At 37.3% G+C, this 17,905-nt stretch overlaps 1 protein-coding gene across 3 annotated transcripts in view; it reads right to left on the reverse strand.

The window, feature by feature from the left end:
• Nucleotides 1-17,905, reverse strand: part of AKT3 (AKT serine/threonine kinase 3) — a 151,716-nt gene that overhangs the window by 16,025 nt on the left and 117,786 nt on the right. For all 3 annotated transcript variants that reach the window (XM_041477149.1, XM_041477148.1, XM_041477150.1), the window contains exons 11-12: nucleotides 5,168-5,382; nucleotides 2,433-2,520 (exon numbers count right to left, since the gene is read on the reverse strand). In XM_041477149.1, coding sequence (XP_041333083.1) covers nucleotides 2,433-2,520; nucleotides 5,168-5,382 — 303 coding nt within the window. The remainder of the gene's footprint in view (nucleotides 1-2,432; nucleotides 2,521-5,167; nucleotides 5,383-17,905) is intronic.

The following is a 17,905-nucleotide window of genomic DNA, read 5'->3' on the forward strand; positions in this document are numbered from 1 at the left end:
CAGGAAAGTGATAACCTAGTAAAAAGATAAAATTAGAGGCACAGGAGCACAGTGTGCACATGTACAAAACTACCACCCAGCAACTACTCAGAATACACGATTTTTTGGTTTCCACTACTCTTGAGAGTGAACTTCAGTTCTTTCATTTCTAACAGAAACACACTCCTGAAATGCAGCCAGAAAATTACAGTGCCATGGTGCTTAAAACTCAGGCAAAATTACTGTGAAATATTTTTACTATGCAAATAATTATATCCACTATCAATTTCATCAAGTGACCCTACTGCTGAAGACTCTACATCCAACAACAAACAGCAACAGAAACAAGCATAGAATAAACCTACTTAAAAAACAAATTTATTTGACTCTCCACGTTATTTTAGAATACCAAAATATCTCAAAAATATTCATGTAAGCACTCTAATGAACATATTTGATGCAAGTTCATTAACCTTATTATTATGTTTGAGGATTATATTTCAGAGCACAGCTCTGAAGTCTGCAGAGTGTAAGGCTGTGTGTGCAGAAGGAACAACTGGATATTTTAACCAGGCAATCAGCTTTGTAAGGAACAAACAGGAACAAAACTATTTTTAATTAAACAGAAAAGCACACTGTCAGAAGTCATTTTCATGACTTGTTTTTCCATAAAGGACACACTGTGTGCTAATACTGCACAAAAGCAATTCCTATGACCCTTGAAGTGAACTGTTCAGCTGAGGAAATTCAGTTGATATTTCAATGGCAAATTTAGTTTCTCAAAGCAACAGTGTCCACAGTAAACAAGGAATGACTTGAGTTTCTCTAGTTGTAATACTCCAATAACCCATATCCATTTCCACGAGCATAAAAGCAAAGTGCTGGCATTTATATATTTTAATATGGTTATATATATATATATATATTTTTAATCTGCAAAATGCCTCCTTTTATTTTAATAGCTAAAAAAAAGATCTTGACTGAAACACATTTGCCATGCTCATTTGGAAAGAATCAAAGCACAAGCAATTAACAGTATCTATATATTCTTAACTAAATCAGATGCTGAACACAGTGTAGAATTGAAAGTTCTATTTCTAATGCAAGATAATTAAGAAATGTTTTTCAAGGGAGCAAGAATAATGTAACAGGTTGGTTTTTTCTTCACCCACTCCTAGCACGTTGCAATCTTATTAATTGTAGTGGGTTTTTTCTTTTACTCCAGAAGGGTCCTCAGCTCATATTTTTAGATTTTATCCTCACAGTGCTTCTCTACAATGTCCTTACATAACCAACCAGTGGTTGAGCTCATAAAGTAACCTGATTAATATACTTGCTCTGATTATTTATTGTAGAGTTTCTTGAAACCTTGTGATACTGCCAGGGAAAAATCACACTTGTATCAAGTAATTTCAGAGTACCATATTTTGTATCATCATATACAGGCTTTCATTTCAATTCCGGTATTTGTCAGAGAAGTTACCACACCAACAACCACACATTTTTAAAATTCCAGTTCAACAACAACTGAAAAGACAGTTTGTATCATTGACATTGTAGCATAAACATATTCTGCTCAGTCGTATGTCTTCCATTTTCCTTTTATTTGAACAAAGCAAAAAAAAGGAGAAAAGACTATATTTTAAAATTACGCAGCTCAACTGGCAGATTAACAATGTAAAACAGTTGGGGAAAAAAGAAAAGTCTTTATCAAAATAGAAAGGGTTTATAGCAACAGGTAAATTCTTACAGAAATACTGAGATAAAATCAGTTTCTGTATATAAAACAACTGAAAGTTGAATTGAGTTTCACTCCCAAGTAAGATAAATTCATTTTCTAAAATCATTCTCAAAGTGTTGATCAATACAGGAACAGGACTGGGTTTGGAGAAAACTTTTCTATTTGAATTCCCAGCACTTGCTTTCTCCACAAGCTGTCTTGGTTTAGTGTTTTAACACTATTTTAATTTTCTTAGATATCTCTTTAAGTTTGAAAAAGGTTTCTACTTATACACAAACAATCAGAAAGTAGACTTTTGCTCTGAGTTCCTTACAATCACTTAATTTCCATTTTCATAAAACAACTTTTCACTAGCAAGCAGAAATAAAATGACAATTCAAGATAAACTATATTTCATTTTTCACATTATCTTGAGTCATACATATGCTTTTCTCTTGAAAGCCCAGGAAGAGAAAAGAAAAGGAAAAAATTTGGACATTTGCATAATAAAAGGTTTAGGTTGGTTTGCAAAATTTACTTCTGGTGAACTGACAAATTATTACTGAAAACACAAAGATTAGCTAAGCACACCTTGTTCAGAACAATTATTCATTTGTATTAACACAAAAAGTTGCAAAGAAAAGAATTACTACCTCCAGAGAACAGCAGTCTATGACTATCATTGCAACCACCTTGCAGAAGCCAGATTATTCAATGCCATATAAAGCCATACCTTTTTATCGTATACATCTTGCCAGTTTACTCCAGCAAAGAAACTGTGACGCATGATTTCCTTGGCATCATCTGGGCCTCCACCAAGTCTAAAGATAGTGGGGGGAAAAAAACCACATATTAAACTTTTATAGGGAGATCAAGTTATTGCTATGGTTGGAAAAGTGACCATTTCTTTTTGACTATCTGGGAACAATTCTCACCCAATTAATATGGAAATTTCACTTGTTTAATATGTGTTAAATAAATGTTAATTATGAATTCTGACGATCTCGAGAGACTTCGTGATAGTGGAAGTACCCATGGCATGGTCTGTTCTTTTTGATTATTCCATCTACAGTGTTTGTCACTGTCCATGATGAGCTTTTTTAGAAATTCATTAATTTTAAAAACATACTTAAGTTTAGTTTGCTTGAAAGCCCAGCTAATGTCCTGGCACTATTAAAAACTCAAACCAACCCAATAATGCTGATATAAAATTTTGCCAAAGACGTGCCGGGCACTGAATCAGTAATGGCTTGTGCATCATTTTTATACAGTGTTCACTGCTGTTGCATCTGGGTGCTGTAACAATTAACCAATTACCATAAAATAGTCTCAATCTGAGTCAATTAGTATAAATTAATAAATTGTAGGCCTGCTGAGAAGGTTATTTAAAGGCCATTGTAAATAACCACACTACTCACTGTGGCCCACAGCTTGCCAAAGCCAGACTCTGTCTGGTAAATCATCTTAGGAAGAGGATTTCACCTACTTTGGGTGAACTTGCCCCAGGTGGTTTGAGCTCACAGAAGTGGTCACTGCTGCAAAAAGAGGAGTGTCCTGCCCATACCTCTCTTCTCTCACTTCTATCTACAGCATCATTCCCACTTGATGACTGTGAGCAGAATCAGCTCCCTAATCTGGAGAAAAACTAACCCTGACATGACAATGGAAGAGAGAACTGGCCATCTTTTGTTGCATTAGCAAGTCCACTTCGACTTGACAAGCTGAGTGAGCTCCCTTGAGCTGCTGTTGTTGGTTGAGAAATAACCCCACATCCAGGGATGGGAACCTCTGTCCTTCTCAACAGCACATTGACTTTCAGGACTGCTCAGCTCTCATCTAAATTCTCCCCGAGACTGGGGATCCTACTGCCCTAACAGAAGGAAGATGCAGCAGAGAAAAAGCTACTCTTAACTAAATAAGCAGACCATACGTGCTAAATGCTAACAAGAAGAGTGACAAAAACAGTGTGTGTTTCATTAAAAAGAACTGCTGAAGATATAAAGACAAATTCTAAAGGCAAGCATTTAAGTAAGATAAATTCATTTCTAAAGCATTTATTGTAAGGAGGAATAATTTCCACAACCAAGAAAAAAGTCTGTTTTGGTATTACCCTGCTGCCAAATTTCAAAAATATTCTGGACTACTACGTCAGTCTTGCAATAACTGAGTGTCAAGTTATTCTAATTTTCAAGCTGTATTCCTCCTTGTTTCTCAACTACTCATTGTAAAATACTCTACATCTTGGCAAAACATGGCAGTTTAGCCTTCAGTCTCCAGACTTCTCTCAATATCTTCTAGCTGCTCACAAAAAGGCTGAGTTGTGTTAATCTTGGTGTTCCTCCCCTATTCAGTGTTAGCTAGCACTAGAACTTGAATATAAATAAGCTTCTAAATATAAGTCTGTAATAAACACTACTGTCTGCAAAGATTAATTACAAGGAAGCATCTTTCCAATTCTAAAGGTTAATATATTTGATGGGTCAGATTGTTTGGAGGTTAAAAAGCGTTAGGAGTTGCTACAGAAACAGTTTTACTCTACTCTGCCTGTATTTGGCTGGCTGGTCACAGTTTGCTTTTCCTGTATACAGTAAGTTGAGCTGAAGCAGACAAGCTGACCACTTGTTCTGTCCTGCCTGCTGCACTTGGCTGCATCCAGGCAAATCCCTTGGAGAAACACAACCAGTCCTGCCCTGAGTGCCTGCAGGCAATGCTCACTACTCAAAACTTCTTGAGAACAAGCAGCGGCTGAAGGAGGACTAGCGAAGAGAGGCAGACAAAATCTGCTGCCCCAAAAACAAAACATGCCAAGAGACTCACAAGAAAGACAAAGATATTGGGGGCGGAAGATACCTACAGACAAATCCCACCGATTTACAAAGTCAGAGATTTTAGAGCCATGGAAGACTGGACACTGCTGGCCCAGTACTGGAGCCACTGGAAAATGGGCAACTATCCCAGAGGGAAATGCCCACCCCAAAAGGGCACAGACAGCAGCTGGGTGACACTCGTTTTCAAACTGCTCTCTTTAAATTTCACTGCAATTGTTTTCTTTAACAAATTACTTTAACAAATATGTGATTTATTTATGTGCCTTAATAAATGTAGCTGTGGCTGCCTATGCACCTCTCCTGCCATCACCATCACCAGAAACAAGTGCTACAGTTCCCATGAACACTGCAGTGAACTCAGGGCCAAGTTATACTGGGAAAAACAATTGAGATCTTTCCCTTTGTTCCAGTGCACATTCTTAACCTGAAGAGATCCTTCCTTTTGCTGGCTAAATTCATGCTGTAAATCGCTGCTGGACTGAAACAAATGGAAATTTGAGCCTGTAGGGATGTGTACAACCCTGTCCTGTGACTGACAGCTCCTTCAGCCAGGAAGACCAGGCACCACAGACCTATTTTTACATTATCCAGCACAATTAGAGCATTTATTATGCCTGTATAGCCAATTAATTTCACTTACCGTTTATTTGGATCCTTTATCAGTAGACCTGATAGTAATGATTTTGCATCTGCAGACAGAGTTCGAGGAAATTTTATGTCCTCCATTAATATAAGTTCAAATAGTTTCTCATGATCTTGGTTGTAGAAGGGTAATCTTCCACACATCATCTCATACATGACAACTCCTAATCCCCACCAGTCCACTGCACGGCCATAGTCATTATCTTCTAACACCTGAGACAGAAACCAAAAGCATCTTTAAGATAGAAACTATTTCATACACCATCATTTCAGTCTGTTTGATGCATCTCTACATGAATGTGTTTCTGAGACTTTATTTTCACAGGATTTTCTACAAGGACTCAGAGCCTGACTCAGAAGTGCAGCAGTGACTCACACACACCTGAGCTCACTGAAATTCCAGGCTTACCAGGCACTGCACTGCTAAAAGCAAAATTAAAATTTGACAATGACCTGCTCCAAACAACCATGACTTCTTTTTACCCTTTGCCTATGTCCTCTTACCAGGCCATTTATACCATCCACAGCTTTAGGAAGAGACACTATCTACAGGTGCTACATGGGCACTAATGCCTCAGTTAGAAGTGTGAAGCATCTGTTTGCTCAGTCACTTCCCTCTCTTTTACCCCATCTGTCTAAAGTCTCCAATTTAGAACCACCTTAATCTTATTAAGACAAGTTTAGTTTCTTTATGATCTTTGTTTACATCAGAAGTCCTCAATGCCTTTCTCCCGCCAGTTTCATTTCATTTCATTCCATCAAATAGTCCTAACAGCGGAACAGTGCCAATGCAAAAAGACATGGCAGTGTTTATACACTACTATGTTTCCCACTAAACAATGCTTATAGGGTATTATATAAACACAGAAACTGGTCAAGTTTAACAATTTGTTAACCTAATGTCTCCAGTGTTATGCGCTCAAAAACAACTTATTCCACAGCCCTTCTCCCAGCCGTGCCAGAGAACTGGAATAAGAAATTTAAGCAGCGTGTCTTGACCTTAACACACATTCAATATTAAATTGCAGACATGGAGACAACATAGCAGCAATCACCCATAGAAATTATAAGCAATAAGGAAATTGAAGGTTACTGAATATCATTCCAGTTTCTATGAATTTCTCGTAGATCATGCCTCTTCATACAAAAAAGATGAAACCAAAGTCAAGAAATCTTAAAACAGGAGGGACTACAACTGTGTATGTCAAATAGCCAATATCTGCTGCTTAGAAGATAGAAGAGCTATCAAAAAACATTAAAACAAGAAAACAAAAAATCTTAAAACAATAATAAACAGAAAAATCAAAGAAATGCAACTGAGTAGAAATACATTTGTAAAGAAGGTAAATAATTCTTTATACAGAATTGTTACTGTATCACAGAAGGCAGATACTGAAAGGCAGCACCCTATGACCGATTTAAAAAAAAAAAACAAAACAACAAACCAACAACAAACTAATCCCCAGAAAACAAAATACTTTTTACAACACACAGACACATGCAATCACCGTCACAAAGAGCTCCTCCAGATTCAAAGTGTAAGCAGACTTACAGGAACAGTCATTGAGATACCATTGAACTGGTAGGGAAAGTATATCTTTCAGTCTTTAATGAATAAGGCAACCTCTAGAAGATCAGAGACAACTTTATCCATAAGTAGATTATCTTGCAATTGTCTAAAATGGGTAATAGAGGGCTATTGAGCTCATTTATTTGCCTCTCCTCTTGCTCCTCCAGTAAACCCAAGCCCACTCTCAAGTATCTGGGATGGCTGTTAGCAGAAGCAACGTGCAGCCTGATCCACTATGGCAATTTTGGAAAATCCCACAGTAATTAATGCATTCATACTTTTCACTGTCCTTAAGGATTAGTAGCAGAAACATGATGAGAAAAAGTATATTAAAAATCCTTCTTGTGTATATAAGATTAAAAAATCATAAATATTAACACATTAACACATATGATTTACAACTGTGCCAAAACAAACAGACTCATTACATCATTGATATTTCCAAATAGACAGTGAAATTTTGGAAAGTGTAAAATACAACAAATTATCTGAATAAGTACATATGACAAAACTAACTAAAATAACTCTTGCATTTTAAAATTAATTAAATGTTTTATGAGTTGGAGCATATTGCAAGCTATTTGCTGAAAAACTGTATATGAAATCTGTGACTCTTGTCTTTAAATCACCACTTCTTCTGCCACAGAATAAAAGCATTATATATTTTTCTGCTATAGCTATTAGCACTGTTACTGTTTTTCTCATCTGTACAGTTAGTCTTTTCTTTGGAATCTAGCAAAACACATAAAATTGTGAGACAGGGGTAGATTCTTTTCATGAGTAAGCTGAGGTGTGGCTTGCATGTGTGGTTTATAAAAGAAGGCAACAGGAAAATAAAACATATCGTTCTCTGAACCAGGCAAATCACATGGCCAATAGCTGGAGCAAATTGTATTTGCAGCTTTACGTAATTTATGCAGGACTTTACCTAATAATAATAAAAAGTATGAACAACCTTTTGCTGCATTCCCACAACAGCAACAAAGCAGTGGTACAAAGAAAGAGCCAAATGTGATTTTTAACCTCTTTTTACATAAAATCATAAAAAAGCATAAAAGCTGGATTAACTGCCTCCCAAACCCGCATATCACCAGCCGGGTTCTCATCCCCAGCTGGCAAAACTGGCAACTCTTTATTTTTGTTTAAATACCTGGTTTACAGCCAGCCAGACAAGCAAGAGCATCAAAATGGTTTCATTTAGGCAAAAGGAAAACAGCCTGAAAATAGTGTAAATAAAGCAAAATACATCTCAATTTATTTTAAAATAAATGTAATAAAATTGTGCACAATGCATTCACAGTGAAGGTACACTATTATTTCCTTTAAGTAATTTCAAATCTTCATGGTGTTTAGAATCTCCAGGATTTGTAGACTGTGTCAAATCAATGGAAGTGAAGTGCTGGAGTCCAGCAGCTCCTACAAGCTAATCTGTGCAGTTAGGGCAGGCATGAGAACATGTCTGTACACACTGCCCTAGCATTACAGAATCCTTTCCAAATAGTCCTTGGATTTGAAGGATTTGGTTTTAATTACACTGAACATAGGTCAAGAAAGCTTCAACTCAGTGCTAAAATGAACATGACATGTAGCTGCAGGCTTTGTACCTACAAATAAGTCAATCTTTTGCCCACCATGAAGTAGATAAGTGCTTTTAGAAAAGCCTCCTTTGGTTGTGAGGAGTGATACTGCTCTCCTTCCAGTAGCTGTGGGATATCCTTGTACGTGTGGGGTACCACTCTAAGCACCCAGCCAGACACCGACACCATGGAAAGTTTGATCTTTGACTCTGTGTGCTGCCTTAAGAGCTGCCTCCACCACTAGCCAGTGCTTGTCCCTTGCTATAGGGACCCTCAAATGTCCTGCACTAACATCCCAAACGCTTCATGGTCACAGCAGGACCCGCAGCAGGCCCAGCAAAACCATTGTAGAGGGTGCAAGGTCAACCACTCTGTATCTGCTGTAAAGCAATTGGTATTTCCTGGCAGTACAACACAAGGATCACACAGAACTCAGGAGCTCAGAAAGAGCACCTACCCTGACTACATACTCAAGTTAGGTGTGTTTCCACACACTTGGACTTACTTGTTTTCTTCCACAAAATATGATTAAATAGCCACATAATTCAGATTTATGATTTCCCTTCCTTCGACCTCTTCACATACACACAGCGCCAAAATCCAAGCCAAGATCTAGGTGAGGTCTTAGGAGACAAGAGCTCCAGCACAATATGACATCAGTGTGTGGATAACATTTACTGTCATCCACCCCTGACACAATCACTGTACCCAAATGACCTCCCATCACTGAGCAAAGCAGGTGTACTGACTGTACCTCAGTCTGGATGATACCACAGATCATGGGAAATAAAACTCAAAAAATTGCCATCATTTTTCAACTTGGGGAAATCTTACTCCACTTGTTTTCAGGGCTCTACCTCAACATCTGGTTCTTTCAGAGGCAGTGCCAGCCTAATCCAGGCTCTTGTTTCTGTTCTCTCACCACAGCTTCCCTTACCTTGTCAAAACTATGCAACACACTACATCAGACATTAGAAAAAAAATGGGGAAAAATTTTCACCCTAAATTCTTTTTCACCTGAATCAAGTTTTCTGACTTAAGCCACTCAATTGCCATGTGAACAGTTGCAGTAGCACAAGTGAGAACATGGGCAGCATCAGGTGTGGCATTGCTGCAGAAAGAACTGCTTGCCAATCTCTGCCCCAAAGTTACACTGACACAGAAGTTACAGTGCCTCTGCCAGCTCTTCCTGCACACACAGACAGCTGTAGCAGCTGTGCTCACTTAGGGTGAAGATTGAGGCCCTGCTTCTCTTCCCAAGCCACATTTCTCTAAAGAACTCCAGCAGTATAACAGGGTTCCAAAGAGGGCATAAACTCATTGCTGCACTGAAACCAGTACAGTTTTTACAGGCATTGCAGCTCCTCTATCTCACACCTACGCCAGCAGTGCAAGGACACAGCCTGGGTTTATACAGGTGCTTTTAAAAACAGCTGCAGAGGTGCCACTGAAGTTTGTATTTTCTCTTCTTATATAAATATGCAAAAGGTTAAGTAACACACACACTTTCTAACAAGAAAGAAACATTAGCCAGGCATCTGCTGCCAGGCATTTGCAGGTAATTCAGTGCTTTTATGGATCTTTTAGAGGATTTGGACAACATTAGCGCTTCAGCTGAGGGAGAGCTATTTATTTTACCTTAAAATTTTCATTTGTATTGTGCTCAAAACGCCAACAATACAAATAATACAGTAAAATTTTTCAATTTACTGAGATAGCAGTAAACAAGGGAAAACAAAGTATTCCTTAGTGATTCCACTGTCTCTGCACACCTTGGGGTGTCTGGAGAGCATTACTGGCAGTGACCGAGTATACAATGGGACAGTGCTTTGTACACAGAGCCGTCTGTAAAGCCCTACGTACAAAATAAACAATTCAGCTCACAGACCAACCTTTGCCTTTGTGATGATTAAGACAACACAAACACTGCAGGATTGCTAAGATCACAGTAATTCAATAAGTTTTTCCCTTACACATAATAATTTTTTTTTGGCAAGTAATTACAGATCAATGAAGAAAAATGCTCTGTATTTACATTTATTGACCAAAAAATGCACTAACTCATCTATTCCCCAATGCTGAGAAGCCCACTGTCTTGTACTTGAAAAAAAGATTGTTACTACCACTGGAAGTTTTCTCTTTCTCAGAAAACCAAACCCACAGAAATGACTTCTTCCTTTATTTCACCAGTGGCTGTAGATTTTAATCTTTAGGTTTATTAGTCAATACATCTCCAGGTCCTTTGCTTTACTCATCTCACTCCTTTAAGAGCCACATACAGTCCACAGAATTTGATGTCCATTTAATTTTATGGTGAAAACCAGCGAAAATATATCTTTTATTATCTTTATTGCTTCAGTAGCTAAGAGGTGAAAGTTATTTTGGAAGCAACAGCGTGAGACACATCTGCAAACTCCTATTTACAAGGGCTTGGGGCAGAGATATAGGAAGCAGACAACTGAATGCCAAAGAGAAGTTGATACATACACAATGCTTTTACAAGCTTCTGTGAAAATAAGTATTTTAGGAGGTGAGCCAGCAGTATAACAGGTGAAGTCCAGAACCTTTTAAGTCAGTCATGTACTTCCACTTGACCTGGGTGGAAACTAGAATTCTCCTATAATTTACTAATGACAGAACACTGAGCAAGGTGCGACTACCTCAGACAAACTGAGCTCAATGTAGGAAATCCCTTAATCCTGTCTTTATTGCATTTTCCTGAAATACAACATCCCCGAGGAGCAGAGTCTGGAAGATTTTTGATTATGCAGAAGAAATTCACAGCATCCAGAGCTGTATTTCCCACACACCTCTGAATGGTCATTAGTTGCTGTAACTTCTGGACTCTGCAAACACAGACAAATTAAGCAGCCACCTTGAGCATGAAAGCCTTCGTAAAATTCATTGTCAATCCTATGCAAAGGGTTGTTAGCATTGGGTTTTATCTCTAGAAGAACAATATCAAAATATTGGACTCATACTTTGTGCTAAGTAATCAAGGCAACTTACTATAAAAGCCATTAAATTTTTGACCTGTTAATGCTTCTCCTAATCCATCAGATATAGACCTTTAGATAGGACATTACAAGTAACTTGTTGCTCAATCAATAATTTTGACAGAACAGATGGGAAAATATTTAAACATCCAAACAAACTGCCTGCACACCTATGTTGTGAAAGAAAACTGAGAACTTGGATACACCAATGTACTGTTAATTTAAGAGAGGAAAAACTGTTTTCAATTAACCTTACAGTTCAGGTGGAGTGTATGCTCCTTAAGCATTCCTGGCAATCCTTCACACATTTGTATTGCTTTAGTTGTTGGTCTGTTAACAAATACTCATCCACATATTCTTCAACAGAAGTTAGAAAGTGTATTTGCTGGGACTTTCTATCAACTGTGGTAACAACTAAGACAATGAGAAAGTTTACAATCTAACACTAACAAACAAAGGTAATGTACACTTCTTTGTAGACACAGACTTTTACCCACATGTATGAAAATCCATCCTGCAGAAGGGTATGTTCACCAAGAATTATACAATTCAGTTACTATAACTGTATCTCGGTATGAAAAGTGAAGTGCTGCTGCATCAATAGTTAAAAAACCACTTAAATGAATGCTTACTGGTTTTATTATACACAGCTGAAAAGACAAAATGTCAAGGTTATAGATACCCTGGGAAATAGCTGAGATTTTCCACTGCTCTAATTTTTGCAGGTAGTTTTTCTCCATTTTGTATCTAGTTTGCACATTTTTTTTACTCCTGGCCCTAATGTAAACTATCTTCCTCTTACATTTTTACATTTGAGATTTCGCCCATCTCACCTAGATTTTTGTTATGTAATCCAAAAAAAAGACATAGCAAACCAAATTTTTTTTGTTTGTTTGCTGTATTAGAAAGAATATATTCTGGTATAAATGTGAATTAAGCAAAGCTTCCTGGGGTAAAGAGCATGCAATACTCTTAATTAATGCACTTAACCTCCCAGAAGAGACAGATTTCAGTAGAATTCAAACTTTAAAAAAAGAAAAGAAAAGAAAAAAGTAGTTAAGTTACTGCACATGAAAAGGAGTATTCTAACAAGGGCTGTAAGAAACCAATGGTAACACTGGGGGGAAAAAAAAGCCAAGAAAACAACCACATCACATTAAAAAGACCTCTCAAAAGACATCTTTCATAGGAGGGAAGCAAATAAAAGGAAAATAGAATTTCAGTCTACAAAAAGATGGCACTCGTCTCTCACAACTCTACCCACTCTGCCATTAGAAGAAAATCTGCAGACCTGCTCATATCTGTATTGATTATCACTGCACTAGCAATAGTCTCTAAAACATACACTGCCATAGGATGCAAGACATGTAAAAAGTAATAAATAATGACAACACTGTGATATGTCTTTCTAGTTGCTCTTTCTTCCTGAAATTATTTTGAATATTTACTGATGTTAAAAGGCATTTGTTCAGCTTTTGTTTATGCTTCATTACTCTCAGAAAAACTAAAGGCTTTTGCTGAGATGGAAATAATGTTTCTATTGATTAAATGAAAATTAAGCTTTAAGCAATGTTATTGGACAGTCTTTACATTTTTTTACCAAAAAAAAGAAGTGTTTTGTTAGAAAATTGCTCTCTGCTTTAAAGTTCTGGTTTGAATACAAAAGTTTGTTTACGGGCAGTGTTGAGCTACTGTTTGTTTCATTATTTTTGCATATTTTTACATCTTTTCCCTTGAGAAGTCTGATACTGCATGTGGACAACCGATTGTTGTGACTGGTGAGATTACCCAGGTAGCATGAAAATGCAAATTCTTATCACATTATTGGTTATCTGCTTCCAGGAGAAAGTCTAATTTTTGAGCTAATTCATCTGACATTGCAGCAATTCTTCTGTCCGTGTAACAAAGCAAAGCTTTCCTACCCTCATCTAAATGCTCCCCAGGTTTTGATCTTGGTAACAGTTATTGCCAATAAATGATGTTCTGCTCTGGATACCCTGCCTTCTCTACCTTTCATCATTTCCATCCCAAGGGCCCACTGGCAATACCAAGCTGAGAAAAGTGCTGAAATTCAAGTCACCAGCATTTTTGATGATTTAGGATCATAGAGATGGCAGAATGTGGGACACTAAAACATGGTAAGTGATAGCCAAACCAAAAAAAAGACCAAATTTGAATTTTCATGAGCTCCGAGCACTTCAAGGTAAAACAACTTCTTGCATTTTCATTTCCTCACAATGAAAAAAAATAATCTGGGGCTTGAAACTCTAGTGTAAAGAGAAAATTCCATATTGTGAATCTCCCATAAATCAGAAGGGAAAATATTTTCAGGCATAGATGCTATTCCTCCTCACCCCCCCTTCACTGGTCCCCACCCAGGAACAAAATGTTGCCAAATATACAACAGACAGCTGTTCAAGAGCACAAGCCAACACTAAACCACTCTTCCACAGGTAAAATAAATTCTATTGTGCCTTTGCTAAGAATCAGATTATGCATGAAGCATCTATGTAAACACAGAGAAAATAAATTTCAACCACCCTTCTGAAGCCAAAAGAAAAATCAGTTAAGCAAAACACAACAGCATAACTACACTGTTCAGGTACTGAGCAAACTAACTATACTTCCAAGAAAATCAGAACAGGTTATCAGAAGTTGAGGTTTTTTGGTTTTTAAGCAGAGCATTCTGCCACACCAGGAAACAGTAACACCTCATACTGTAAGTTGACAAACACCTACTGAAACACAAAAAGAAAAAATAATTATCTCATCTGTGTTGGTAGAAGACTTGGCAATTAATATTCATCAGGTTAGATACTTTATTATTTTATGGAATAAAATAGATCTCGTCATTGAATTTTTTTAAAAGATTTTTTTTAATATGACTCAATAGATACAAATGTTGAGATTTCATTAAATTAATGCAAATGAATAAGCAAACCTTGAACCCTCATAGTAAAGCACGTCCTTAGATGGGGTCCACACAAAAGATTGGTTTTTTGTTGTTGACTAGACCTTCTCTATTTACTTAGCTTTACATTTGCTTGTATGAGAAAGAGGTAATGCTGCCTGCTACAAATTAGCTCTGGTCCTACAGTTATCCTCATTACACATGTAATTTATTTACCATTACAATAAGAGGGTTAAAAGCTTTTTGTGACATCAGAAGAAAAATATTATCATAACCTGCAATACTGCCAGTGTATTATTATAAAGAATGACCTTTTTGACAGCATTCTTTGAGCATGGAACACAATTGATTTGAATTCATCATTTTAAAAGAAAGAAAGAATAAAACCACCACCTTTCTAAGTCTCTGGCTGATAAAAATTAACGTTCTATCCTTGGACAAAACAACACTATACAACATACTCTGCTAAATATATATTGAACACTCACAGGTTCCATTTCTTTTCATCAGTAAAGTTTTGGATTGAGTTTTTTCTCGGGGGGGTGGTGGGGAGGGCACTCTATTTTGTTCATTCTAACTTGGCGATCAAAGAATTTTTATTTTTACACTATTACAGAAGTGCATTTTTCTAGGTTTCCAAAACCACCTTATTCAACCTTCCCCATCTGTCACCATCTGCTTCTTTTTAGCATGTACTTTTTGTGTGATCACATAAGCATGTGAAAAATAACTAACATTCAGATGATTGTCTGCTGGTACATTTGAGGACTGGGCATAATAAAAGTGAACTGCCAAAACGTACTTAACACTTCTAATTTTGTTGGGTCTTGCATGTAAGCTACATTTGATTTTCAAACTGTTTTACAGTTGGAAAGTTGATCAGGTACTCTAACTCAACAGTAAAACTGAGACTACATAATTAGCTCAGCACTAAAAAGATTGTATTGAAAGGGAGGAACAAAACCCAGAAATATATCCACACGAGTTCACACATCCCTCTTGACTGAGTCTGTCTGCACAATGTTGCCCGAGGCACAGGATAAGATGCTGCAAGCAGCCTACTTCTGGACAGGCACAGCCTGAGTCTTCTCTCCAAGCTACCACAGGACAAGCATAAAGGACTCTCATATTTACAAGGGTGTAAGAAATCTCATAGAAAATGACTGGAGAAGCAAAGACACTATGCCAAGGGTAGAAATGCATAGACATACAATTCCTTAACTATGCAGCAGATCCTGCTTCCAGCTTTAGGTGAAGAGTAATTGGAAAATGCCATCACTGCACAAAAGCTGACTGACAGAGGTGTCTGTTTCCAGGACTCTATCGTGCTATGACACAGCATTTCTGCTTGTAAATGCACTTCCCAATACAGTTTTCACAGGAAAAAAAACAAAACAGGACTAAAGCTGGAGAGACAAACTTACCTCCACTTCTCTAAAAATGCATCAACCTCACTTTATGAAAATGTCATACAGAACTCTTTTCCATTTTTTTAGAGCAGCACCAATACATGCCTATCAGGTCTTCAGCAAAAACATATGAACCAGAATACCAGTATGGTTTTATCAATGCAGACAGTTTGGTAGAGTGTGTCATTGTCCTTCCTCTAAAGAAGGAGTTTACATTAAAGAAAGTGAACAAAATAAAAAGAAGCACAATAAAAACAAGAACTGTCCCTTCCCCTAGATAAACCCTAACAATCAATCTTCCATTAGTGCTTACCAGTGGTAACAAAATATGAGTGAGAACTTGCCCTCTAGAGAAAAGTGGGAAACTGAGCTCAACATAAAGCTTCTCTTCCACTGCCTCTTTTTCTTCAAGTCTTAGGAGTTCACACCTGTCTTAAAACCTTGTGAATGCATATCCATGTTGCAACACCTTAACAGCAGCGTTCTCTTAATTTATGCCATTTCCACAAATTCCCTTTTCCATCCACTACTTCTAGAGGTGGAAAATAATGGCACATACCTACTATTTATAAAAAGTTGCATAGAACTTCAAAAAGCACATTACTTTGATACCTCAATTATCCTCAAATTCAAATGAAATTTAACAGACAAAGAGATTAAAAGGAAATTGCATAAGTCACGACAAAAATTATTCTGTCCTTCGGTTCCTCTATATTTCTAACCAAACAACTCTTCAGTAAGCTTCTCTTCAGTTTCAAGTTGCTCATCAATTCCTCCTGGCATTTGTGTCTCCCTGCAACATACCTTACCAGTTCCTACTTAGAAAAGATAAACAAAATAACATAATCATCTTTATTCCAAACTCTCTTTCCTGCCCAAAATAATATTTTTCCCCATTACAAAATTTCTAATCTCTAATCTGTGTTTTCTGATCTATCACTCTACCTGTGACATCATTACATTCATTTCATTAATTTCCTTTCCCTCCTGTTAGCTTCCCTTACTGTCCTCCTTCAGTGTACTCAAATTCTTTTCTCTATCCCATAAGAAAAGGGAAAAAAAGGGGAAAGAGGGAGAAAAAGGGAAAAAGGTGAAAGAAGGGAAAGAGGGGAAAGAGGCTTCAGCTGCACTACCCATGCAACTTCATTTTCTCTGTAGCAGAGTGAGCTGAAGTTTTAACACTCTCACCTTAGCTGATATCTCTCAACTGGCCTGCCTCAGTTTACCCACAGTGCTGACTGCTTTCATCAAACTGTTTGCAAACAAGTGCCTTCCTGCTTCTCCCGGCACTTCAAGGAGCTCTTCTTTAACACTGCTATTATTGCAACTCCTATCTGCATTAAAATCCCTGATAAGAACAATGCCTTGTCATGGTGCCTGCAAAACCTGGAAGCACCCATCCCCCTTGTTAGCTTGTCTCGGTGCATTTCAGCCGTTCCCTCTCTGCCCACACACACAGCACTTAGTTTCAAGTTGTATCAGACAAGTTACATGGTAGATCATCATAGTCTCACTCCAAAAGATTATCAGATTGCCTTTGGCAAATATCCTGATCCAATCCAAGCAGGTGTTAAAAGAACAAAAATAAATGTATAGCTGCACAAGTGACAAAATGCTTTTCCTGACTCTATTGTCAGCTTCTTGTAATCTGTATATAACACAACAATCTTAGAAAATTCACTTCAGTTCCTGAAAACATGGAAAAGTTTGGGTTTTCTTGTTATAAGCATGCCTGCTTTCCCTTGCTGAAATCAGTCATAGAACTTTGATGGCCAGGTTCTAGACTATATCAAAGCCACATCCTTCCCAAGAGGAACAGCTGTAAGTAAGAAATTACATGCAGTGTGAGGAGAGACAGCAGCTGCCTCTTGATAAGAGTTCTATTGTTCAGTCCTCCGAGATAAAACTCAGGAAATGATTGATTACACATGAACTCTCTCTCGTTCCCATTTTTAGAATACCAATCACTAAAAAAAAAAAAAAAAAAAAACAAACACTGGGCAAATAAGCATTGTATAATTGATCTTAATATTTCCTTAATCCTCACAGGTCTTACTTTAAAATAAGTTACAGGACATGCACATCTTCTGTCTAGGGGTAAAGGCTATGAATCTGCTCCTTTCTTGTTCAGTGTCACATACCCTTGAGTGACTGTAACTGCATAAACTATATAGAAATAGTTTGCTTTTTTAAATAAAATGCAACTGTTCTTATAGGAATGCATCCATCTAATCTGTACATATGAACCATTTTTATACATATTCATCCACCTA

This window comes from Pyrgilauda ruficollis, unplaced genomic scaffold (assembly GCF_017590135.1).
Source record: "Pyrgilauda ruficollis isolate IOZ18807 unplaced genomic scaffold, ASM1759013v1 scaffold4, whole genome shotgun sequence".
NCBI lineage: Eukaryota > Metazoa > Chordata > Aves > Passeriformes > Passeridae > Pyrgilauda > Pyrgilauda ruficollis.